The 27,665-nt window shown below is 39.3% G+C and overlaps 1 protein-coding gene across 3 annotated transcripts in view; it reads left to right on the forward strand.

Annotated features, from left to right (window-relative positions):
* DUSP22 (dual specificity phosphatase 22) overlaps positions 1-26,295 on the forward strand; it is a 43,064-nt gene extending 16,769 nt beyond the window's left edge. Inside the window, exons 4-7 of one of the 3 annotated variants that reach the window (XM_062570036.1) lie at positions 12,110-12,159; positions 18,103-18,177; positions 19,380-19,551; positions 22,363-26,295. In XM_062570036.1, coding sequence (XP_062426020.1) covers positions 12,110-12,159; positions 18,103-18,177; positions 19,380-19,551; positions 22,363-22,548 — 483 coding nt within the window. In that variant the 3' untranslated portion in view covers positions 22,549-26,295. The remainder of the gene's footprint in view (positions 1-12,109; positions 12,160-18,102; positions 18,178-19,379; positions 19,552-22,362) is intronic. The other 2 variants (XM_062570037.1, XM_062570038.1) reach the window with 2 other exon arrangements.
* Positions 26,296-27,665: the final 1,370 nt, after the last annotated feature.

The raw sequence follows: 27,665 nt of genomic DNA on the forward strand, positions 1-27,665 counted from the left end.
TGAAACTTCAAAATCTGATTCTTTGTTTTGCTGCAATAATACTTCTGATGCAGCACGTCATTACTTCTGATAACATTGGGTAGAAAATGAGGCTGACCAATCTAGTTTCATTGTCCATATTGTGTAGGAACAATACTCGTATACTGAAATTTGCTTTCATTGCTTGTGGTGAACACTAACTTGCTACAGGCTGTAAAAAATATCATCCATTTTTATCACTTATGGTATTGCCTCTCTCTGCTTGTGTGGTGCTACTGTTTTTCCCTGATTGCATTTATGATATTCACAGTACCTTTTAAAATGTATCCTTTCCTCTGTTTTGTATGCTGCAGTATTTGAAAATATGTTGTTTTTATTCCTCATAGCTTATCAACTTACAAGAAAATGATTGAAGAGTTCTGCAAAAAATAGTTGTTACATTGGTTTGATTTTCAAAGTGTGTGTGTGCGTGTGTTGAGGAAAAAATAATTGAATAAGAATATTTTCACTGGAAATTTATTTCAAAAGATGATCATAGTGATCACTTACAAGTCCTTATGGACTTGTGATTTATAGGTTGCTTGTAAGCAAAGGCTGGGCTTGGGAAGCTATTGCTAACTTTCAAGCTGGGTATAAGACTTTATACGTTTAGGCATTGGCAGTCTTCATTAAGTACAAGGGAAAGAATTGTTTTATAAGACTTATTTAGACTAGAAGGAATTTGCCAAAATCTGGACTAACTGTCTCGCAAAATTGCCCCTTAGTTCTTTTTGTATAAATTGTTTCAGGGAAACTTGTCCTTTAATAATAGCAAACCTGATAGTAATTTATATTCAAAAAGAATCCTAAGGCTGTCAGTGGGGGCAGGTTTAGCTCAGTTGGTTAGAGCGTGGTGCTACTAATGCCAAAGTCGTGGGTTCAATCACCGTTTAGGCTACGCTGAGGGTTGGACTAGATGATCTCCAGAGGTCCTTTCCAACCTTATCATTCTATGATTCTAATTCCAGTTGAGTACTGCACTACTATACAGTATCTTAACCACTTACGTAAGCATTCTGTAGTTTAAAGATCTATGTGTATAACTCCATCAGAAGAACTGTACACAACTAGTAGCGTGTCCAAGAAAAAGAACTGCATGCAGTATGGAGCATTTGTTACTTCAAATGCACAGAAGCCATCCCCTGAGTAAAGTGATGTTCAACAGCATTATGCCTGTTGTTATACAGGCATGGAGGTAATGGCTTTGTTGGATCAAGTTGGCTTTTCCAGAGTGCTTTGGACAGCTGCTCATGGAATGGTCCCAGATGTTTTATAAATCCACACAAAAGCCATATACAAGAGAAAAATCAGGTGTCTTGCCACCTGCTTTCTAATCTGTCTCAGCTAGTTCAGATCTTGAAATCTCTATTCAGAATGTGAGAAACAGTGGAGGGTAGATGGGAAAACAGATATCTGAGAGTGTGCTTTAAATAATTATATAACTAGCAGTGACCTGTTGGATCTCTTGGTAAAACTCTCTTTAAAATCAGAATGAACAGCTATTGGGAATGGAGGCCCAAAGATAGGTCTGACTGTTGTGGTATTCTGATATCCTAATGAAGCTGGCACAGTCAGCAGAGCCAGTCAGGTGCAGTCAGTCAGAACCCACAGACGATGTGGGAAGTGCTAAACTAATCCTGAGCAATTCTTCCCCCTGTCTACAGACAAACTATTGCTTCAAGGAAAAACAGCTAGGCCAATTAAAGCTTTTGTTTTGATTGCCTGTGCAGCTATTGCTCTTAGGGATATCTCATAAAAGCTGGGAAAAAAGTCTATAGAGACATTCCTGACAAGCTTAGTGTTCTCTACCTGGCATATCTTTTGAAAAGATATCAGAGGATACAAAATACAACAAACCCAGCTTGCTACTGTCCTGCAACACACAGAGCAAAATAATACCACATGAGCCTTTATGCGTATTAAGTTATTCTGCACTATTAAGTCTGAGTCTATGAAATTTTGTGCCACTTGATCTGAGTGAAGGAGATAAAGGCAAATCTTGTTTACAAGGTGTTTGATTAAAGGTCCATTGAAATTAAGGCTGTTTCTCTGTAGGCTTTCCTGGCACTTAACCCTGTCCCAGGGTATGATACTCAGAGGTGGATGTTAGCCCAAACCAGGTAAGATTTTGGTATGGATTGTGCAACTACTTAAGCACAGGTGCGTCCCTTCCTTGGTAGCATACGCTCTGCTGGACAGCAGTGTGCAGCAGCTGGGCTTGCAGCATCCTTAATTCTCCCTGTCATATCCGTGCCCCCTGCCCCTAACCTCTCTCTCTTTTTGTGTAGGGAGTTAATTCAAGTAAGGCTGCAGATAGTGATCTCAGAGCCTTGTGTTCTACATTCAGAGCTTTTGGTCCTTGGTCTATCTGAGGCTTTTCAATTAAGCTGCCAGTTGTGGTGACTGTGTGTATTGTAGACAGCTGTCCATCAGGAAGTAAGCTAAAACTACCAGCTTCTTTCACATGGGCCACCACACATTTGTCAGTTGTTAGTAGTTTTGTTGCTCTGGACTGGCACCAGAGGTTTAACCTGATATATGAATTTTACCAGCTCTCTGTGCTATAGAGTCCTGTGACATTTGTTTATAGCACTGTCAGACTGACCACTGCTGCATCACAGGAGGCTTTGTATGCTGCGCTCATCTTGGAGACACCATAACAATCGCAGTGATTTGGGTCTTAAATCAGCAAGAGTTCACCTGAACCTTCCTGTGCTGCTACAAATGTTTTCTCGTGTTCACTCTGTTTGCAACAAACTTCGTTAAGAGTAGGCTTTTGCGTGTATTCAGCTCCTATATGCATGTGAAGTTTGTTTCTGTGCTTTCTGTTGCTAGAGAATATTTGTTTTGTTTTTTTTTTGTGTGTTTTTTGATGAGGAAAGGATATACCATAGCAGTTTCAATTAAAGTCATTCAGATAAAGTGTAAGTGGGTTGTTTTGAAATCCCACCAAAGCACATGCTTTTTTGAATTGGAGGAGGATGGGGTATGGTCCTCTTGCTCTCTACCTAGCACCAAACCTGTCTTAAGTTTTAGATATCTCCATTTCATGTGTATAGCCAGTTTAGTCTGTTTCCCTGTGCAAGCCTTGCTATACCAGCAAGTGATACTGATTTATGCAGATGTTTCTCTTCCAAGTCCTGTGGTTTGCTGGATTTCTTCTTCAACAAAAAGGGTAACCTAAAAGCACTGCACAGAATTGTTTGAAAGTTTCACTAATGTCTTCTCTTTGCTGAGAAAATAATTTGTGATACTCTTCTTTTCCTCTAGCTATTTGTATTCATTTTTTAGGTTATATGGCTGTTTTCTTCATTTTTTAGTTAGCAGAGCACCTGCAAAGGACAGTTATTCTTTTATTTCCTTAAGTGTTGTGATACACTTAACAGTGTCTTAATTTGGTACACATTGTCTCCAGAATAGTGGTTTCCTTCTCCCTTCATCTGAATTGATAACTACCTGGAGATTTGAGGTAGGTGGATGATGGCGGAGGTAGGGAAGACCTCATTGCTAACTGAACTAGGTGTCTTTCTTGACTAATTTGTTAGCTTGTGCAGTCAGAATAACTTAATTTAACTATATCTTTGAAATTAAAAAAACTTAATAGGCCAGGTCATCTTATAAGGAAGTTGGATCCCAAATTAATTTTTCCTTGCACATTTTAAAATTTCAATCAGAGCAGAAGTATGGTTTCAAATACTCAGTCTCTGAGAAACTGACCTCACGGGAAAGGGAAGAGCAAAGCTAAAAAATCTTTCTGTTGAATCTTTAAGAACAATCTTTCATGTTCCTCCAATCAAAAGCTAAATGTGTTAATAGAGAAGAATAGAACCAACAAAAATATGCTGCAATTGGAACAGAACCAGTAAGTAAGTGTGAAGAATAGGAGTTGTAGAAAAATAAGAATGTTACAGAGAAGCTGTATAACTTCTTTGTATCAGTTTTTTATGCTGAATGCTGTAATATGTCTATTTTACTAAGTATTAAGGATGAGACAGTTACAGCTGGGGAAATCAATAGGGAAGGTGTTGAATCAAGTCTCAGAATTACAAACCATTTTTTTTTTTTTTAACAGACCTTAGGAGGAAATGGGAGAGCTAAGTGGCTAAACATTTATCAAAAGCCAAGAAATGTTTCCAAATCAAGTGGTCAAGGCCTACAGACCTCCTATGGATAATGTATTCATATCAGCTTCCATGAAGATCTGAATTCTCACTTTTGAAGCATGGCGGGATATTGCAAATCTAAGTTCAGTTTTAGCTGGACATGATTGCTTTTGCATGCAAGGCTTTCTGCTGTTAACACTTAAAAACCTGATGAGGTTTACTTCTGAAGGACTTTTACTGAAACTCTGAAGTGAAAACTTTTCAGTCCTCTACTTCTATCCGTCCATCACCAGTTTGTTGTAGTTTCTTTCTCTATCATGGCTGCACATTCTGGATGGTTCCATTCTTTATTTTTTTTGGTGGTGGTGAGGAGTCGGGGGGAAAACCCTGGGCTCAAGTGAAAGAAGAAATTCCTGTCACCCCTAACTGGTATAACTGGAAGTGCTGAAGGCTTTCTTAGTGCCTACATCTTTGGTTCTAAAATCCAAATGAATATCACCACACAGAAACCAACCCAGAAAGCATTTTCCTGGACTCAAAAGCATACCACTGCTTGACCAGATGTAGCTAAATAGGGAAATACTAGGAAACCAATCAGACGTGCTTTTCTCTTCCCCCCCCCCCTTTTTTTTGTGAGAGTACACTAATTGTGGACCGATGCTGCTCAGTGAGAACCTCCATCCAGTCTGTTAAAACTGTTTCTATGCAGGATAGCATACAGAAGCCTTGAGCTGTAGGAGGACATTCATATAAACAAATTGCATCTTGATGACATGATGAGAAAGTCATCTGTTTTGGGTATGTCTGGACAGCATATTCTCTGCACAGGTTCTGCTGGCTTTTGTATCTAGGCCAGATACTTACAGGAACTATTAAAGACCAAAATGGCAAGGCAGCATTCAAAATCAGAGATGCAAATATCACTTCACAAAGTCAATACTATTATATATATAGATCAGCTCTGCAAACTGTTAGTTCAAGTCAAGGCACACTTGCACTATGTTCTTATATCACCAGTATTGGAAATTGTCAGTTTTCAGCCATTAGGCTACAGTCAAGAGGACACATACAAGAGTACCCCTTTTAATCAAAAACTTCACTTTCTTGCATGTTTCATTGCCTTTTCATGGTAAGAGTTTCCCCTGATGAGATGTTTCAGAAGCCCATGCTGAGCAAAATGGCTACCATTTTTCTTTCAGGTACGGCAGTGCCAGAGGATTCTGTGTAGTATTGTCCTGTCTGGCTTTGGCTCTGCTAGTGAAATTGGGAGCTCTGACTAATTTTTCAAAAGTAACTTTGGTGGCCCTCTAAGAAGCCTTCAAGAGACTTCCACAAAGTCGCTTTTAAAGCTGTGTCAGACCAGGCCTTCACTATGAGTTATTCTTGGCAGAAGCTGCTATGATGATGCGCTCTATTAGTTTGTTCAGTTTGCTCAGCTAATGCTAGTTGTTTTGAGGGAAGCACATTCCTTCAGTGGGGGATGGGTGGGAAGAGAGGACAAGGAACACTTGAAGCTTTCAATGGTGAGTTGCTTGTACGAGGGATTTTTAGACCAGCAAAAGCCTGAACTGATATTACTAATTAGTTGGCTACCGCATTGACCAGAACAGGACAAACCTTCTGATCCATTTTGCAAACAGTAGATATAGGGTATTACTGTGTCTGTAATGTGAACATATTGCAGAGATGTAATGATGGAGTACCAGTAATCCCTGAAAGACAGGGACAACTTGGGTACATTAATTTATTGTAGTACTCGGAGATCCTTTTTAGGGTTAGTGACCAAATGTGATAGGTGCTGCTCACGTTAGATAAATTCATCCTGACATGCCTGAAGGATTGGATACACTGTCTAGTCGAGGCAGATTAACAAGATCCTTCCTCCTAATTGCAGTATGTAGCCCTGTGAATGCTTTTAGTGTGTCCTGAAGGAGACAAAATCCATTTTATTGTAAACTTATTAATGTTTTCTCCTGCTTCCCATTCCCCTAGATGAGCTAAGTTAGAATTCAAGGTTAGAATTAAAAGTAATATATGCAGTTCTTCGTGTAAGTAAAAAGGCTTAACTTTTAAACATTCCCTCATGTTAGGGTTTTAGAAAGGGGGATTTGGAGAATGGGGAAGAAGAGGTGCAGGGCTTTAATAGGATACTGTTTGTTTGTGTTTGGCACTTTCCAGCCTTAATGACATGGACTTTCAAAAGTGTAATTGAGACTACTAAAGAATACCATGAACAAATACCTTGCAAATAACATGTCTTGTAAAAGCTATTGTATTATTCAAGATAACAGATAACACAAACTAAATTCATGAATTTTATTACAGGGGCTTTCCACTTTCAATCGTTCACATTCTTCATGCAATTTCAATTTCATTCATTTATAATATTTTTTTCAAAACCAAACCTGAGTGTTCTTCACTAAAGTCAATTAGTGGTTGTGTTTTTTTTTCTGAAACACAAATGTGTTTTCTGTGAGTCATTAAATCAACACCAATGATTGTTACAGAAAGTAACTGAAAGGACAAACAAACGGTTGAATGGTTTTCAGTTTAGCAAGTTCAGTTTAGTGCATTACTGGACAGAACTCTTGGTAAACTCTTGTTGGTTTGGCTTGAGGAAGCTTTGTGCTGGCTGTTTCCCACTTTAGCTTTTTTGCTGAAATGCCCCTAAACGAAAATAAGTCCTCTTGTCCTCATCTGTTGATGTGACGACTCAAATTAACACATGGTTTTTGACTAACCTGAAAGAACTTGCCAGGTGCTGGAGGTTTTCTATTTGCATCTGGGTTCACAAATTTAAGTTTAAGGTTTTAGGTTTAAAAAAAAAATTCTTGGAAGTCGTTGATAGTATCTTTACATATATTTAAATAGAGAGGCTTAATGCCAAAAATATAATCCTGCTCTTTTTAAAGTATTTTTGATTTTTTTTAATCCCCCTAGGAGAGTACAAATTTTGTAATTTGAGGTTCTCTCTCCCCTCGCCTGCCCCAACATCCTAACCTCTAGATAAGGTTTCCTGTGCTCATTAGTGACTGGAATGATAAATATGCAACAGTGAAGGGGACAACGTTCTGAAGTACGTCTGTGAAAACACTACTTTAAAACCCCACTAAATATGAAATAATGAGTACGGTTTATAGCCCCTCCTCATATTTTCCTGAAATTAGTTTTGCTATAGTAGTCAAAGTTTAAAAACCTGTCCAATGTTTTTTATATAACATAAACTGAATGATAGTATGATTTAGAGTGCAGTTAAATTGAGCATCATTCTTAATGACTCCAGCATGTTGTTGATCATAGTAATGGAACAGTATGTCCATATAGCTGCTGCATTTCTTTCACAGCACTGTTCTTTGAACCTCATCCTCTTTGGAGTTGAAATTATTCTTGGTATTGTGAGATCAAATTTCTGTGTGCTCTTTAGAGATCCCGTTCTCAGTCATTGACCCGTTATACAACGTGTAGTTCATGTAGCTGTGTCATTCTGCTACTACAAAATGCTTTGTGTTCAACTATGAAAACCTAAATGCCAATTTTTACACGTTTAGTTAAAATGTAGCTGGAGTCTGTTTCTGTAAGCTCTAAGTGAGTGAAATAGAAATGGACTGTTTGGATTGGATTGTTACTCTTTGAGTTCATGTGAATTACTGAATTTAATAACCAAAGTATGATTGGTTTTTTTGAAACTAATGAGATTAGAAGGATCTTTTATAATCTTAATGACTTTTCCAAATGAATGAAATAACTGTTCAGTTTCCAATCCTAGTAGATAGGCATCTGTAATTAGGAACTTGAAAATGCTTCCAATTCTGTTAATAGCTTTTAAACTTTAGCATAAAACCTCTGCATATATGTATGTGTACCTAAACTTTTTCCTCAGTACCTCAACTTTCATTGTAGCAGTACTGGCTTGGTTCTAGAATCTGTGATGAAATTGTGCAAGTGTGTAGTCATTGTTTCTTAAATAACAGTGAATTTTAGAAATTTTACTAAACTCTCGCTTGTTTCAACATTGACAATCTTGAAATCAGAATACTTGCTCTAGTTTTGTTAGCTCTCACTGTATCGATTTAACTGTAGCATTTAGTTTCAGGGCCTAAGAGAGACAGAAATCTAGTTTTGGTGGTTACTTTGTTGAAACAGAAAACTGAAAAGTAAATGATGTTTTATTATATTGATTTTGTACTCTTAATGCTTTATATGCACCAAAACAAACAGAATTGCTAATTGATTAGGGCATCAATTAGGATCATTGAATGAATAATAAGGAGAAAGTTTAGAAAGCGTATGCATGGAGAGTAGATGTTTCTAGAACAAGATGATTGCAGAAAGGAGTGTGAGCAATGATTTAAAAGTAACAAGTGGAGAGTAGTAACGAATTGAGAGATGAAGCAAGCCATGTTCACCGTCTCTCATTGATCTAGGAGCTTTGATTTGAACTAGGAGTGTGTAAGTTGAAGTAGTACAATACCTGTTTTCTTTTGTCCCCTTCTCCTCTCCCCTGAATAACTTTTAGGGAATTGTTTTGTTCCTAAGGGGTACAACTGTATTCCTTTTTATTAAATAAAATGAAAAGACACCCATGCAGTTGACATCAATTTTGTATTTTGTCTTCCCATGTTAATTAACGTGGCATTTTAATTCAACCTTGGGCGTTCCATTTACGAGCAGTAAAGCTTCTTGAATCAAAGTACAGATTAGATACCAATTGAGAGCCTGTTGAAAATTTCACAGGGAGCTTATCTACTCAACTTTTCAACATTCTTTTGTTTTGGCTTATTCAACATTTTTTTTATTCTGTCTTGGTGACTGTGTTTCAGTTGCCTGCATGTATCTCATTCTGTGCAGTTTTAGAATGGCAAGCGAACTCTGCTAGATACTAAAACAGTGATGCCTGTATCATTCTTGCATGCTAGCAGCCCATTTAAAATCTTGCAGATCTGACAGTATTTACTTCTTCCGTTGACATAAACTGTTCTGCTCTGATGAGAGGTCCCTTTGGGACAATTCTTAGATGTTCTCTGCAGGGTATGTGTACAGGAAGGACAACAGTGTCTTGGGGCAGAAATATACAAAGAACATTATGATCTTGGGTAGATTTTACAGAAATGGTCACAGACAACAGAGTTCAGTAATTAAGCAGCTTCTATTGCCAGTATCTTGAAAGAAAGAAAAAGTATCCAATATGTATGAGGAAAAGCTAATTCTAGCAAGCAAAATATGAATCTCTACATAGAATATATCCCTGGGATCTCACTTCAAAATACCTGTCCCATACAATTCTGTCCAGTTACTGTATTTTAATTATCCAATTATGATGAATGAGAGTTGACTTAAGAGAGAGAGAGAAGCAAAACTTGATAGGGTGGGATCCTCAGGAGTTACGAAGTCTGGCCAAACTGTTCGGGTCAAAGTCACTGAGAGTTTCACTGTTGATTTTTGTGGGGGTAGGGTTAGGTCATTGCACAGTACTTTTGAGATCCCACCTCTAACTATTTCTGAGTTGAGTGTGTGATTATTTCCTCACAGGGAGGAGTCCATCACCACAGCTTTCCAAAAACACCATTCAGGTGACATAGATTGGTTGAAGTACCAAATTCCAATAACTTTAATCAATTCCTGTTTGAGAATCTTTATTAATTGGGCTAACAGTCTGATGCTGAGCATTTGTGAGCACAGTAATAAAAGGCATGCTGTGGGCTTTGCTGGAAGTTGTAGGTGCTGAAGACCTCCAGGATCAGGCTCTGGATGAGCCATTCAGTACCGTATGTGGTCTCTCATATGCTAGTTTCATGCTTGCTTTGTGGTAGTGGGAACTAGCCAACCATGACAAAAAAAGAACCTTTTAGGTCTTAAAGTTGTGCTGGTGCTACTTCTGCTTTTAAAGTGAACATGATCTGAAAGCCCCTCTGCACTTGCTCTGTGAAAAGCACTCAACACGTTCCATAGCTTCTGAAATCTGTGAAACAACTTGAATTAGCATAGATTGCAAGAGTGAACATTTTGCCCTGTAGTAGACACTGGAGTTAACTTGTCTTCTACCTATGTTTTCTCTTGGTGGTGCAAAATTAATGGCATGGAGTTGTCCAGAGGGGTGGGGGAAAGAAGAGCATGTAAATCTACTTTCAGGTCACAGGCCCCAATTCTACTGGAGTGACTCACTTGAAGTGATACTAATGTCAAAGATAAACCTCTCAGATGCATCATGCAAGAAGATAATTATTGTAATTATCATAACATAATTATCATTGGCTCAGCAGTCTGTCAGTTTATAGACTATTGCTACATCCTATTTCTAAACAAATGGGTTTAGTGCTGTGCTGTGGAGCTATCCTGGTGTGCCACAGCAGACTACCTTTATCCTGGTGTGGGACCAGAGGGACTGTCACCTGCTGATGTGGTTCCCTCCGGCAGCAAGCTGCTTCAGTTTGTTAGCTGACTTCCTTCCTATCTCTTTCCCCTCTGCTGCATTTGCCCCATGCTCTGTATGCTGGTTTGGCATCAGCCTGGTGGTGCCTTCTCTCTTGTCAGGGACAGCCATGTCCCCATCTCCACACTCAGTGTCTGTCTGCAAAACCTTCCATGCTGTGGCTGTGCATTCCCTGAACCAGACAGTCGTAGACAGCAAGTGTCTTTGCTCTGATTGTAATATGCTAGAGATGGTCTGGCAAAGGATGAAGGAAACAGGGCAGGCTCTCATTCTGGCAAGCTGAGAAAATGGTTGGTCCATTAAGTGCTGGTAAAGAGGTGAGAGAAGAGATATCCCTTCAGGCACAGTGATGAAGTTCATGCCTCTTACAGAGGGTTAGAAGGATGGTTTGTCGTGGTACCAGAGATCAGGGCCTTTTATGAAAGGAGTTATTACTCCTTGTAGATGGCAAGTGAAGTAATGAAGCATGTATAGAGAGAGAGAGAGTAAAGAGGGCATTCTGACCCAACCAACCAAAGGTAGTATTTGAGAAGATGCTGCCTCTGGTAGCCATCGTAGTTGAACGGTGAGTTTATTCACCTTCCTCCTCCCCTAAATGGCAAATGAAATGCCTTATAGAGGCGTGTTACATTTTGGCTTGTTGGCAAACATTACTTGAGGAGTAGCTTGTAGGCAGGATGTGTGATTTGCCATGTGTGTCAGTGTTTGAACATGATTGCTTATGAAGGAGATTTGCATTGTTACAGAGAGATAAACTAAGGTGCTTTTTATGTTGGGCTGTCAGCTGAATATGCTTTTTTCAGAAGCATTTTTTCTGAACAGTCATAGGAGCAAAATAAGCTTTGGAGGGGGAAAAAGGAAAACTAAAATGAACATTGACAATGGAAAGAAGTAGTATATGATCATAGTGTTGTTTTAAATATACCCTGTTACACTTTTAACATATCAGAACTGATTATCTAACTTCTGTAATTGATCATGTAACTCATTATGATAGGTGACTAAGAAAGTGAGGCTGACTATGCAAGAAAAGCCTGAGTTTTAGTTGTTCTTCTTAAAGTCCTCCCCCCAACCCACCCTCTCCTCAAAAAGATAAACTCCTGTTGCTTTTCATTTTGATTTGTAAACTAGGTAAGGAAAAATGATTGCATAGAATTAAAAGAAGTCACTTTTCACAGTTTTCAGTTTTAGCATCTGTTCTGAGAAAGCAAAAGACAGCAGAAGGTGCAACTTAGTGGTACTAGAAATGTGAAAAATATTAGATTTTGAATAAGAGGTTTACGCTCTTAGTAAAGATGCTTTTGTTTTTAAAAGCTTGTTCGTGGACTTTGGGGCAAGCATGACTAAGCTATATGATAGTGTTTTAACAACAAAGGAGAAGCAAAAACAGTTTTAAAATGTGGCTGCATAGAGATGATCTCTACTTATCTGAATAATGGTACACCTTCCTCAAAGTCAATAAAACTGCACCAGTCTGAAATAGAACTCGTACACTAGTAGCTGACAAATATATTTGTCTTGATGTTTTCTTCTCATTCCTTTCTGCTTCTTTACACAGGGAGTGAAGTATCTGTGCATTCCTGCTGCTGACTCACCCTCGCAGAACTTGTAAGTTTTCTTTAATAATAAAAACCAAAAACCTAGAAGACTCTCAGTACTATGATGCCTGTTCTATAATGAGCTAAAGGATCTTTCTGATTTAACTATCGCACTAATGTGTTTTTAATCTGTTAAGAAAACAGCAAGGTTTTCTTGCAGCTGCTTTGGTTCTGACCCTCCTTTTTGTGTGTAAAGAGTCTGTGGGAGGGGAAGTGTATGAACACTCTTCTGCATGTGTAGTCTTAAACTTTAGGGATTCCTTAGTGAGTCTGCTCCTAATTATTCCCAGCTTACTCCAGCCATTGTTTTTGTAAATCTCTTTCTGCTTGGCTGTTCTTTTTTGTTAGCACTATCTTCAGCCATTAAGAAGAAGAAAGTTTGAAAGAGATACAAAGTCTTGTGCTTCAAAGGTTGAGATAAATTATTCACAGGGGGCCTTCAAGGTAGACTCCTTGTGTGCAAACTAGCCCTACAACTATCTGCTCTGGATTTTTTGCCCCTTCCTTTCAAAACCCCAGTGCTCTTCAGTATTAGGCTGGTATGGCAGGGAGTTTGTCTGCACTACAGTGATTCTTACTTTGAAGATATATCTGTTGAAACTGCCATGGCCCAACATCCCTCCTTCACATTTCTGTTAATGTTCATTGGGTGAATAAGTGCCCTGAAATACCAATTGACATGCCCTTGGCTTTAATACTTTGAATGATTGAGCAGAATACATGGGAAATCTCGATTCCAAAGAGTAATCAAAACATGTTTTGCAAGAGAACTTGGATAGCAACCAACTCTTTCTTCTAGAGCTCACTGTTTATGTTGGGGAGAGTTGAGGGGGGTTTCAGCCACATCCTGCTACAAGTTTTGTAGAGAAACAGAAGTACTTGAAAGAGGCCTGGTATGTACGGAAGGAAGCAGCACTGCTTTTCTCTCACATCATAGCAATATTCCGGCTGATGCTTTCAGTGGATATTTTTAGAGCATTTCTTTTTCATACCCTAGAAAGATTCCAGTGGGGCATTTAATGTGTATTGATTTGCCTTTTCTGATGAATTTCTGTCATGATTAAAAAAAAAATCAAAAAAAAACAAAACCCAAAACAGAAATAACAAATCCTCACACGCACACACAACAAAAAACACTTCCCCTCCCTTTCTGAAAACCCTTAATTTTCGAGACAGGTCTGTAATAAGAAGGCAGACCATTTTACTTGTACCTTCTTCCTCCTTCCTTAGCATAGAAGTGTGAAGTACCAGCAGAGGAAACTGGTCAGTAAACAATTCAAGAGACCTGTTTCTTAAAAACAATAGGTAGGGGATCATCAGTAGTATCAAAGTTACTCTTCTTTTAGACTAGGATTTCAGTTAGATGATAGGCTATGACTTCTCAGACCTTCTGATTTTGCAGCAATTGTGTGTGCTGCTTTATGGGGGACCAGAAGCATAGGCAAACAAACTGCATTTGTGGCTTTATACTTCAAAAGAGGCAGAGTTTTTCAATCCTTTTGTGAAGGAAAAAATCTAAGATCAGAGGGAGATATTCACATGGAGTCATCTTAATTGTTTTTTGGTGTTCTGAGATTTGTGTAGTATTTGTGAAAATGTTTTGCAAATCCATCTCCCATGTTAGTAGAGATCTCGATCAATTCAGGAACGGAAATAGAAAGGAAAACATTTCTGATGAACGTTAATCAGCATGATGAAAGTTAATGTGCAGTTTAGCCCCTCCCTCACTGTTACATATCACAGAATTATATTGAAAAGTCACCTCCTGCACTTGAACTGTCTGGCACTGTACCAAAGCTCTTAAAGCTTCAGTAAGAAGATACAAATTTGCATGAGTATTGTTTCTGTTATACTGCAGGCATCCACAATGCATACTTTGGTATCAGATGGTTGCAAACAAACGTCATTACTTCTAATACTGATACCCTTGATCACTTAAAATAAAACTTGATGAGTAACTGATTTTTCTTTTTGCTTTATACAATCCAGAACTTCAAGTAAAAATCAAATCATGATGTCTGCAAGTAGTGATGTTGCTTGCCTTTCACATACTATCCTCTGGAAGCCAGAAGAAGCTGTTTTTATTCAGTCTGTGAGAACTTGATAAAATCTTATCTAACAATGTTTTACGGTACTGTGTGCCCTCTTAGGAGAGAGTGATAATTGGAGAACAGGAAAGGGAATCTATTCCTGAGCAAAATCTTTGTCTACATATCTTCTTTCAAAGAGAGATTCTGGTGGTCTTAGGGAATAAAGAATAGTATCATCTTTTGTTCTAGGTCCTTGTGTTTAATTAGCAGTGGCCAATAGGCATAACTGATAGGATGCATATTGGAGTCTTATCTGTCTGACCCAACACCACGTTTGTCAGGAGAAGTTTCTGAAGCTCTGTGGCTCCTTTTTAACTGCTGGCAGCCTGAAAGGGTCTGGCTGAAGTCTGTTGCTCACTGAATTTGGGACTGAGCTCTTAACTCACTTCAGCTAGGTTTTTCTGAGGGGAACTTTTGGTTTCTTATGTGTGTAATACCCATGTACTTGTAGTAAGCTTATTTAGTGGAGTTCCTTTCCTCAGGGGAATGTGTTGTAGTGAAATAAGCAGGGTTTCCCTTGTTAAACTTCAGGTGTTTGCCTCTATTCCTGTTTTTTGCCCCTCCCTAGTATGTGAATGAAGCAGTTGCTTTTGAGATCTGAGGTGTTTCCTAAAACTTCAGTACATTTTTTTGTTTTTTGTTTTCCCTGGACTGTGAGAATTTTACCTTTGAATGATTAACTTCCCCAGAAATGGCATCTCCCACAGAACCCACTACACTAAGTTAATTCTGTAGAAATCATATCTTCCCTTCCTGTCCTTCTTGCTAATTGTCTTAGGCTATGTTTTTCTAAGGAACTAACATCCAGCTTGTTAACCTAATGGGGTTAAAATTAACATTCTGCTCAGGCTGTTAGAGGGGACAATAGAGAAGCTAAAGAACCTATTAAGAAAAGAAATTCAGGTGAATCTTAGCTGCATTTAGATTGCTAAAGGAAATAAACCCCAAGATGGTGGTTCTTATTTGTTTTTGCATGCTTTGTTTTCAGCCTTTAAAACACTCTTAGAAATCTGACCAGCAGCTGTGATACATAGATTTGGGATCTGCCATTTGACTTGTTAGGGGTTATTTGTTAATGGTAAATGTAGTTGACTTTCCACAGGCTGGTAGGGGCACTGTACTGATTCTTCTTCCTGTGACATTTACCACTGTGAAGAAGATGGTTCAGAAGATCCTCAAGTTTAAGCTGTGATACAAAAGGCCATATACCTTGTAATAGATTGTCTTGAAGTAATTGTATAAGCCCACAGATAAATTGACACATTTGTCAAATGCTTTCGTGTTACAGATGTTGATCAGCTATTTTCTGGTTAACATAAGATATGCTGTTCTTTTGTGTCTGTGCCACTTGCCGCACTCTTAACTGGCCCTCAGAATCTCTGTTTTCTTATAAATAAATTTGCACCATAGCCCTGAAAATGAGTTTAGGCAACTGTCTGCTGGAGCCAACAGAGACCCTTATGTAATAGTTTGGGGAAGAGCACATCTTTCCTTCCCCCTCACTGTAAGTGAGGAGGAGGGGTCATGGTTCTGCAAAGTAGCACTAACTTGCATGGCTATTTCTTGTAATTTTCATAAATGCCTTTAGACATTTACACTTCACAGTGTATCAGCAATAAGGAAGGGAGAATAAAACAATGTATGGAGCTCATGGCTAGTTATGTTTAACACCTTGCAAGGGCACTATGCTCATTCACTGACTCTTTTTAATCCAAAACATTGAAGTGCTAGACCATTGAAATGAATGTACTGGTGTTTGGAGCTGCCCTATTGGCAAGATTTTCTAGAGAAAAAGAGAAAAGATGATGGGTGCATGAGAAGACTGGGGTGTGGTTGGGCCAGCCCTAACCAAGTTTCATTTGGTTGAATCCCTTTAATCTTGGACAAATACTGCTTCATTGTGCAATAGCAACAGGTCTTGCACATGCAACCTGAAGTCTGATTTGTCCTGAGTTCACTCATGCTGCTTATATCCCACAGACAGACCAGCATGCCACAATTTATTAGAAATCAGCCAATGAAAACATTTTGGAGTAGCAGTCTGTTTCATAGCTGAACAGAAATGCATTTGTAAGGCTTCCTTCCTCTTCTTGGCTCATCCCACAAATTTGATCAGTTTCTTGAGAAACAAAATCCTGAGCTGACATGCTATCTGAAAGCTTGAGACTGCATCATTCCTCAGGAGATCGTTTTCCAAATAAGTCGCTCAAGCCTTCTCCAGAGGTTCTGTCTACCTTTATTCAGTGATGAAAGGAATGCCATGGAGAGAGAGTCCTGGGCTTTGGACTCTCTCTGTTTGGATATATCAGCCTAGACACCATTGCTTTGCAGGTTCCACAAGCTCCATCACTCCATTGCATTGCCTATGTCCTCCTCCAGCTCTGAGAGTTTATAGTATCAACAGCTGCCCTGTCAGGCAGGAAGGGAAACTTCCTTTTCTGTGGGCATTCCTTTTCTTTTCTTTTTTTTTTTTTTTTTTTTTTTTTTGTGTGTGTGTGTGTATGTGTGTGGCTCCTCATGTTGGGGCTGAGGGTTTTTTTTGTTTGTTTGTTTGCTTGGTTGTTTTTTTTTTACCCTTGTGGTATAATATTCACTCAGAGGGGAAACATCTTGAATGCAGGACGTTGCATTTCATGGGTGTTGAGTGCAGAAGGCTTTCAGGTTTATCTTTGCCACTAAGCTTAGAACTGAGTGCCTCATAAGGAGCTAGCTCTCTTTTCTGCCTACGTGCTGCACGTATTACTACTGATTGAATTGCAAGAGTACTCGAAGGCCACAGTTGAACTTCAGTTCCACTGGACTGTGAGGTGCTGTTTGCACCTGTAATTGAATTGCAGGTAGCCCCAAAGGCTTTGCAGCCAAAAAAGACAAAGGCAGGGTGAGTGACTTGGCACAGGGGTGCAAAGAAGTGAAGCTGCAGATTTGCAGAGATGTTTGCAGTTAGCTACTGGTGGAGGCTGTCAGTTCCTTTCCTTCAGGTTTACCCCAGTTAAAATGAAGAGGTATATGTAAAGGATAATGAGTGGCTGTTCAGCTGGTATACTGAGTCTTTATCTTCTCCATATATTCTTCTACACTGCTTAACAAGAAGTAGGCTGTAGTAGGGATTGGCTGATGCCCTAAATAAGGGAAGACAGAAGGGGCACAGCTTATACTGCGATCTGAAAAATCTAGGAGAGGAACCTTGCAGCTAATGCTAGGTGAATTTGCGGGAGCTGAAGCAATAAGCCAAGAAATAGTTGATGTATAGGCAAGTTTGGGAGGTGCTGAGATCTGAGGAGAGGAGACTGAATGAGCTGAAGTAACCAGAATTTGAGTCAAGAATTTTTCATAGAAGAGATAACAAAGAGAGATTTGAGGCTGCGGATAAGAAAGACATAACATATACACATATCCTAGTACATGAGTTGCCTTTGACCTCCTCCAGACCAAGTTTGGATATCAGGTAATGGATACGTCTTTGTGAGAGACAATATACTGTGGGAATGGTTCACATAGCCATTCTGAGTTTCACCCGTTGTCTGAGGATACTCAAGGAGATGTCAGGCTAGGTTACTAGTCTGAAGGGGAATGAGACACAGGCTAAAATACAGACTTGTTAGTCATCAGAATAAAGCATTTGCTAACGTTTGTCACACTGTTGTGCCCAAGATACCAGTTTCTTCATGAGGTAGCTTGGAGAATAAGTAAGTCAATTCTGTTTTTATATTGGCGACCACTAACTTTTGCCTTTTAAGCCCCATATTCAGTTCTAAATTCTAGAAACAGCATTAAGTGAGCTTTCAGATACATTTCTCTTTTTCTAAGTAGTGATTTTACTAAATAGAGCACTTTCTGTATTCCCCTTCTGTTTCTGTTTTCAGGGCAAGGCATTTCAGAGAGAGCATCAAATTTATCCATGAATGCCGGCTTACAGGTGAAGGCTGTCTAGTTCATTGGTATGTATATCACTTGCTAAAAAACCTATGGAAGAGATTGTCTTTATTTGGATGTTCACTATCTTAATAAGTTAACATTCATCTGCATTTTGTAGCAAAATCCTCTTGGACTGAAATGGTCCCTTCATTTGAAGAATCCCAAAGATTTACAAGTGCTATTAAAGCCTCGCAGACCTAGGACTCTTGAGTTGCTGGAGTGGGCAGCAGCTTGAAGATATAAGGAACCCAAGGAATTCTTGATCTTCTCCCCAGTCAAACCTTTTGATAGGTCTTTTCAAGAATTGCTCTGACTGGAGGGGTCTTATTTATTTCTCGTTATTGTTAATCACTTTATTTCCAAAGATAGTTCCCATAATCCTAACGATCAGTTTAGATCAGTTCATATAATAGCTATTTTAGTGACTTCAGAATTGTTAAAATTTTTCTTCTGAACACTTTTTTTTGTGCTTTAAACCGATGAAGCATTCAAATGTTGCAGTTTTTATAGCAAGCCCCCCTGACTGGAGAGATACTCCTAGGATCTTAAAGAGTAGAAAAGGAAATCCTGCCCTGGGTTTTTTCTTGCTCTTTGCTATTGCTTGTAGTCCTTCTGCTGTATGTCCAAGTGACATATCTGAATTTCTATGTGGAGTCAGAGTCATCTCATGATTTGAACGCTCACCTTGTATGCAGGCCGTTAGCATGAATCCTTATTTTGCTACTGACTCATGACAGGGCTGTGATCAAGTCATTTAGCCAGTCTCCGTGTGTATAAAACGGATAATTTGCCTGAGTCTTGAAAGCATTTTTAAAAAGCCTATTTATGTTTCTGTATTGGGTAGGTGAAATTCATGGTGTTGAAAAATTCTTACTTCACTGCTCTGATGTGTATAGGGAAAAAAATGCAGGTGAATTCTTTCTAGCTTAATAAAAAATCAAATCTAGCTTAGAACAGACATGCTGTCCTCTCCTCTTATGAAGACTTAATACCCTTTTCCTTCTTTACCAGTCTTAGGAGTTATCATTCAGAATCCAATTGATCTTGTACATTTATTCTGATGCATTTGAAAATACAGTGGCAAAAATCAGTTCAACTCAAATATAGTAATACCTCTTCATCATGGTGAGCACACAGCAGCCTGCTGTGATGTTGGGAAGTGATGCTTTTAACTTTAACTGAAGTAGTGCTATACTTTATTTATTGCACCTTCTTTGTCATGCAGCCTTGCAGGTGTCTCCAGGAGTGTAACGTTGGTTGTTGCATACATCATGACCATCACAGACTTTGGTTGGGAAGATGCACTGTCTGTTGTTCGAGCAGCGAGATCCTGCGCCAATCCTAACATGGGCTTCCAGAGGCAGCTACAGGAGTTTGAAAAACATGATGTTGATCAGGTAAATGAATCACAAACAAGTGAACTGAGAAATACAACCTCATTTCAGTTCATGTATTGTTTTTCGTTATTCTAAAGCCTGAGTGGTCAGTCTGGCCCTCCTTCTTTATGCTGAGTGTGTGGTTTCTTGGACAAGCCTGCTCCAATAAGGAGATGCAACTGGACCCGAAGATGCTGGGGAACGCTGGATGGGAGAAGAGACAAAGTATGACACCTAAACACACCTCCCTCTGTTCATCTATGCCCTCAATCCAGTGACTCACTCACGTGGGCTGAGGACATAATGCATAAAAGACTGACACCTTTAGAAGGCTAAAAACTGAAGAATGAGTAGTGCAGAATGAAGCAGCAAGACCAACCTATAAGTACCAATTGCATAAATATATTTTTTCCACATCCAGTTGGAATAGTAAGCAAGAAAATGATTTATGGATCATAGAAACCCTTGCTGTCTAGAAGTTAAGCTAGTTCTCATTATGACTTACATTCCCCTCAGTGGTACCTTCTGTGATTGAGACTTTAAACATTTTGATGTATAAGACAGTCTCAGGTCTGACTCTTGGTCTTTTAGAGCTTTGTAGGACTATGAACATTGAGGGAACAATGATAAGGCTATAAGGTGGTTTTCTAACATAAATGGAAGTAACTGAGCACCTCCTGGGAGCAGAGTTTTTATGCAGGATGGTTCTTCTCTGGGGGAGAAAACTCATTTATATTTTAACTTTCTACTCTGTCCTCTCAATTTTTCCATTGCTCAGCATGTTGCTGTTCTCTTGGCTTTCCTGGATTGTACTTATTAAGAAATCAACAAAAACAAAGAGATGAACAAAATCTGGAAAGCAAAATACATAAATGAAGCAAAGGAGACTGGCTTTTATATTTCTTCCCTGTGGTCCTTCTGCAAAAAGCTCCAAGTTTAGAAATTACCATTTGTTTTGCATGATGCAGTTTGCAATTTTTTTATTTAAATACTTAACTGAATGTTTCCTGGATCGTTTGGAACTGGTGTAAATGGGAGAGTAACTGATTTTAAGAGACAGAAGTCAGAGGGGGACTTTCCAGACTTGTCTCCTTCCTCCCTTACAGTCATTTCTACTCTAATTGGTCTGGGCTAACAGCAATGACAATTAAGGCTGTATGCAAATAGCTTGATAAAGACAGTAACGTCTCTTTCTTTTTTTCATCCAGATAGAGGGACATTTTGCCTCTTTCACTGAGGGGGAGGCAATAGGTTGCGAAAAGAAATATCCACCTGTGGTCACTGGCTGGGCTGTAGTTTCCTACTGTCTCTTAATAACAACCACATCCTTAGCAGGTGTCCATTTACACACCTGATTTCAGTGGAATCGTGCCACCTGCCAAGGGCATGAACTTTTCTGGTTGCAGCACTATGGGTGTTTTGCTATGCCTATATAGTGTGGCACCCTATGGGATTTCTAGAATGAGGTCCCATAGATTTTGATCTTACAGAGAGGGATTTAGTCCCTAGGGTTATAACATGGTTTGCACCAGATCCAGATTTCCATGTGGTAGCCTGAGGCTTCAGATTTGACTTAGGACCTTATGATCTTTTATGGATAGGGGAGGAAGTTAACTGTACTGAGGTGTTGTCTCCCAGTGTCCCTGTAAATTCTCTTTATGGATTAATTTATTCATAAAAAGCCCCAAACAGAATAAAGCTATAGAAGATGAGGCTAGAAATGTCATAAAATGATATCTCCACTGGTACAGAACAGTTGATCTGTGTCTACTTGTTGCTTTTACAAAGAGCAACAAGGTTGTCAGGAATGGCTAAATGGACTAAAATTTTTCAGCTGGCAAAGAAATGATGGAGAAGAATGTGATAAAGATCTAAAAAGCTGAGTAGAATAAAGAAGGTGAACACATGTGGTTTCTACTCTTCCCCATAATGTGAGATGGAGCTATCAAGTGGTGGGTCCCAAAGAAAAGGAGGTGCATATTTAATGCAACATTTAGTTCAGCTGTGGAGGTTGGTGGTATCCAGTAATCTTATGGCAAAAATTTATGGATTCAGAAAGTGATCTAGTAGCAGCAAAATCTATTCATTGCTGTGAAACACAAAGATACTATTTCAGCCTCCAAAAGTACCCGAGCTGAGAATTACTGGAAGTTGGGACCATGACCAGGGAAAGCATCGCAGTATGCTTGCTCTATCATTGCATTCCTTCCTAGGTGTTTATTTCAAATGGACCTGGTATAGCTGTTACCATATACCATATCCAGTCATTCACGTCAATAATATGTAGGGTCTTATCCTATAGCGTATAAAGCTCACAGCCTTTTCCTCCAAAAGATATCTTTCCTGATATCTGCAGTGCAGTTTTTTACTACGGTGCTTATTGGTTCAGGATGCAATGGCAATATGAGTGGTTCGCTTTCTGATCCTTAACCTTCTGAAGTTCTTGCAGCCTGTTGTGACTTGGATGAGTTGGCTGATTGCAGGAGCTTGCAGCATTATGCATCTCATTTGTTGATGCAACTGGAGGAGGGCACTCTTAAGACCAAGATGTCCTTGTGCAGTGGGTGTTCTTTACTGCATATTACTCCAGCCAGCCACAATCTTATGCTGGTGTGCCATTTTAGGGAAGTAAGGTATCTCAGTGACTCAGTGTACCTGTACCGACATACTCTGTGCTGCTATTAAAGGACATGAGAAACTTGGAGTGCTTTTCTTCAGCTTGTTTTTATTCTTATAGGATCTTGAATAGGGTCTCTGTAGGGCAGGAAGGGGTATTATTTCTACATCAAAGTCGTGTTGTTTCGTCATGTGATTTATATACAATTTTTCCAGTTCAGGCAATGGTTGAAAGAAGAATATGGGGAAAATTCTTCTCAGGATCTACAAGAAGCCAAAAATCTTCTGAGCAAATACAGAGAGCAGGCAGAGTTGCAGCAAAGTACTGGAGGAAGACAGTGGAATAACAACTTCTCGTCTGTGCCATCCCTCTCGTACAACAACTACACAACAGAGACCTAACCATAAAAAGATGAATTTCTTTTTTCCTCTACCTGTTGAAAAACATCTCACTGTAACTTCCATCCCATCTTTGAGATTCCCAGCAGTAATCATGCAAACAGTTGATTTGTAGAAAGCTTCTTGATGACAATACTACATTAAGTGTGTGTGTGTGTGTGTGTGTGTGAATGCATTTGATACCATTGTATAGTTTGGGCAGCATCAAGCTCTGTGCTCAGAAACATGATCAAGTTACTGAGGCTGAGCCAGTCTGTCAGCCACAGCTATTATCTCCATATGCCTATGTAGCCTGGCATTTGCCATGAGGTTAGCTCAGCTCCTTTTGTTGTAGGCTACCAAAAGGCTCTGAGAGATGAACTCTGGTGATTAAAGCTGTGGCTATTTGACATTTCTGCTCAGTTCATGAAGGTGTTATCGTACCTGAAGAAAGGAACTTAAATCTGTGCCTCTGCTGCTCCAATTCATCATCCATTGGCAAGTAATATCCTGGAGATGGGCTTGTACCTAAATGCTATGCTCTAAACTGCAGCAGGTGAGATATGGGTGCATGTCCCTTTCTACCAACAGTAGCATCTAGGGCAGAAGTGGGACAGACAGCTCTGAGTAATAATATCTTCAACTGCCACAGTTGTACTTGCTTCAGTGCACGTGAGACAGCTGTTGGTAGAACTGGCGCAGACGGAGAGCACCGAGACTGTTAGCACAGCTCAGCTCATGTGCACTGATTTAAGCCCTGGCCACTTGATTGTGCATCTGGTCTCCCAACATAAACTTCTCTGGAGAGAAGTTTTTCAGGTTTCCAGTGCCACTGACCTGCATTCCCTGTGGAACGCGTGCCTCTTCAACACACACCTGTGTGCACACGATAACGTGTCTCCAAAGAGTGGGCTGGGTGTGAGTGTGAGCACCTGTTTCTTTGCTTGTCCTGTGGTTTGCTCTTTAACTTTAGCTACCTCAAAAATGCTGTTCTTGTCATTGTGGTTTTAAATGCAACCTTGAAAATTGCCTTGTATAATCTTAATTTCACTCTGAGTGAAGTAAGTGTCTGTGTGAGAGGGTATGTGTGTGTATGTGCATGTATATTTCACAGACATCTGTATCTGAGAAGTTTGTTGTTTTCTTTTAAAACTGTCCATATTTCTCACTAGTTTAAAAATTCAGGTGTTTGAATTTAACTTTCTGCTATTTTAAAACCACTATATGTTTTGCTGTGGTCACATTTATAGGAATTCATTTGTAAAATGTATTTTAAACTAAGGTAAAACTAGGGGCCATATTCTGCTCTTGGTAACATGATGTATATCTGGAATGGAGCCATCGAGGGACTTTAATGTTTCTAAGACTAACTTCGAACTAGAGATGCTGGGCAGTGTATTGATTTCTGACGGTGTAATGGAGAGTAGCATTGATGCCATGGTGTTGGTTTATTGTCTTTGACTCAGAGGTTAAAGGGTTTGCTTTTCTCAAAGTTTGAAAAAGTTATCTCCCAAACAGCCATGTTAGTTTTTTTTTTTAAAAAAATCTAACTTTTAAAAATATATGATATATATATATATAGTGTTAAAACCTGAGTATTGAGAATGAGAGGCAGTCAGTACACTAAACAGACTGTTGTCATTTCTTTCAGTATCTTTGGTACTCTGACCTCCCACCCTTTTACCAAATTCCTCTTCATGTGATTTTTTTTCCTGCTTGCTTTGAATGACAGTGAATTTTTTGAATGGGAGTAAGGCTTTCGGGGTCAAATAAGCCCTGGCCTTATTAAAAATCTTCTAAAAAATATTTTATTTCATAGGAAATACAGATCTTACAAATCTATTATTGCCAAAACGAAAAAAAAGGGGGGGGGTGATGGGGTGGAACTAGCCTTACTACTTTATCCAAGTCCTAGCTCCATCATAATTCTCAGTGCAGTAAGTGCTTTAAGTGTATTGAACACAGTTGAGAGCAGAATAATTATGTATGTGTTGTGGGAAGGGATATTATTGGACTTGAGAAAGGTGCTGGAAGTTGCATTGTGTTTGTTTCCAAGCTTATAGCTAAATGAATCACTGCCTATTTTGGATATCCAGCAAACATGCTCTGTGTTTGTTTGGTAAGAGAAGAATTTGAAGTATTTGGCTTTTTTCTTCTCTCTCTCTCTCTCTCTCTCTTTTTTTTTTTTCCCCCCTCCTTTCCCCTCTGGAAGATGTTCGTCTGCCAATAATTGACTTTTTAGGAGTTTCAGCACAGCAGTGCCCAGATTGGCAGTGCCTTCTGTGTTTTGAGGAGAAGGTAGGTCACTAGCTTTTGTGGACACAAGTAGAAAATACTTTCTTCGGTAACAGGGTCTGACACATGGATTCACGATCCTGTGTCATCAAATTCAGGATGTTGGTCTCTCTTTTCAACTCTGTCCTCATGATAGGATACATGGTATAATTTCAGCCTGTGCCCCAAAAGTAGCTGCTAGAAGTATTCTGCCAATGCCCTTGTAGATATCCAGTCAGGCCATCCTGTTGCTGACTGCTGCTGCTGATAGGTAGTCCCTAACATTTTTGTCGGTCGTCTTCTGTCCTTGCAGTACTAATGTTGTGAGTGCTGATAAGTTATCAATTACTTTTTTTCCATTCTGACAAATACAAGACAGAATGTGAGACATCTGTTACTGTTCATGTGTCTAAGATTGTTCCCTACTGGATCTTTTTTAATAGATAGATTATCCCCAAAGAGTTGCTCCCAGAAATGGGCTTTAAGGCTATACAGCCACATCAACAATGTGCATTTCGCTGCAATTAGGGCAGATACAGGGTAAGCCGAGAAGACAGAGAGGTGCCATATTGTCAGCAAGTAGAAATGCTTCCCTTTTTAAAGACAAGAGAAGGTATTTGCTGTAGTCACTTGCTCCTAGATCTTATTTAGTGGGCTATATATAGTATGTACCACATTCGAGAGTGGTAACAGACCAACAGCAGTCTAAGAAAACTCGGACCTAGTTTGTCTGTAGTCCTGCCCTGTAGGGAGCAGGAAAATAGTTTGCTCCTTTAGCACCTTAAGCTGCAGAAGAAACAGCAGCCACAGTTCTCACCTTAGTCTCCTAGAAAAGGAGAGGAACTAACATTGCCGAAGAACATGACATGATCTGTCTTCCAACCAGCCTTTCATTGGCAGTTTGTAGGACTTTTCAGCTATCTGGAATATGACTAGACCCCCAGTCCACAGGCCGATATAGTATAGATGATGTGTTCAGTTATTTTGTGTGTCTGTACCTTAAAACACTGTCCTTATTTTGATGTCCACTGGAAAATGTATAAAGTTTATAATACCTTATTGGATATCCATATTTGAAATGTATAATCAATTTTTTGTAAACTTGATATCCGTGTGTGATTATAAGCAAATCCTTTAGTGTTATACTATGTAGGTAATGGGTAAATGCATTAGTATTTATTACTCTGATTTTTAACCTGGAAAGAGTTGCTTCCTTACATTTTGTGGTTGATTGGGAAGATATGGCAAGTCATATCTCTTTGTATTAAAAAAAAAAAAAAAAAAAAAAAAAAAAAGCTATAATGGTCACTGTCTATAAATAGGTCAGTGAAAAATTATAGTAATTCAGCTAATTTAAAAACTAAATCTGGTAAGCTTCTGGATTCTGTCTTCCTCTTCCTGGGCATCTTAGTGAAGCCTTGATTGCTTTTTCCAAATGTTTGTATTTAATACATTCTACATTTTTTTTAATAAATAAAAATAAATGTTAGTGTCTAATCTACTTGTGTGTTTTCTTGAAATAAATAATAGTCCCTAAAAGGCTTCTGGTCACTGTCTATATCCTGCAGATAGAATAAAAACATAGCACTGAATCATTTTGATGTTTCAGATGTCTACATATAGGATTAAAAGAAGTCTGAGACTTCCCACCTCTTCACCCAGTTCTTCCTGGTAAGTTCAAGAATCTTCAGTGCAAGCATCTTCCGATGGTAGTCCTGTAAGAGGATGTTGCATGTAGCTCTTTCTTACTCGTTGCTGGCCCATCATTACTAGAGGGTTTTTATTTCCTCCAGATTTTTTTTTTCTTCAGAAATACCCTTTTTTCCTAGGAGGCCATTGTTTTAGGTCCTAAACTGAGATTTACAGTGAGATACGAACTGCAAAAATTCTAGACTTGCAGTAGCGGCTTATCAGAAGAAGCTGATGCAAGTGGCAGAACATGCTTCCTGAGCTAAAAATTTGTAAACTTTTAGTGTAATGGGGGGGAAAAGCCCGGTTTAAATTCCCACAGATAACAAAGTACATTTCTGGTTTGCCAGAATTACCCTCTTAGCAGAGGTAGTGTCATTCGAACAATCAAAAAAAAACCCCAAACTGAAAGTATGATCAGTCATGCTTAAGTAGCCAAAACTCATGGCCACCTTAGTCATTGCTGAAGGCTGTGATACGTTCTTGCTGTGGGACTCCCTCATCATGAAGGCAAAGTTAGATGTGCAGTGGCTTCTGGGTCTTTTTTCCTTCCTCCCTTCTCTCACCCCAGATGTTGATTTACAAGCTGCTGGGAATGTGTGGATGCTTTCTAAGGGATCTGTGAGAACTAACTATGAGGAAAATTACAGAATCACAGAATGGTTGAGGTTGGAAGGGACCTCTGGAGATCATCTAGTCCAACCCCTCTGCTCAAGCAGGGTCACCTAGAGCATGTTAGACAGGGTTGCATCCAGGCAGGCCTTGAAGATCTCCAGAAGAAGACTCCACAACCTCTCTGCGCAACCTGGTCCAGTGCTCTGTCACTCTCACAGTGAAGAAATTCCTCATATTCAGGTGGAACTCCCTGAGTTTCAGTTTATGCCCATTGCCTCTTGTCCTGTTGCATAGCACCACTGGAAAGAGTCTGGCCCCATCCTCTTAACACCCTCCTTTAAGGTATTTGTAGATACTGATAAGATCCTCTCTCAATCTTCTCCAGGCTAAAAATTCTACTGGAATAAAATCCACAAGAACAAAAGGTAAAAGGTGTGTGGATAGCTTTCACTGGGCTAGCAGATGCACCTCTTTCCCTAATATGTTTGTGAGTTCATCTCCTTCTATATAAGTGAAGTGATCCTGATTTTATCAAGGTGTATTTTTCTGTCCCCCGCATTTCC

This window comes from Rhea pennata, chromosome 2, assembly GCF_028389875.1.
Source record: "Rhea pennata isolate bPtePen1 chromosome 2, bPtePen1.pri, whole genome shotgun sequence".
NCBI lineage: Eukaryota > Metazoa > Chordata > Aves > Rheiformes > Rheidae > Rhea > Rhea pennata.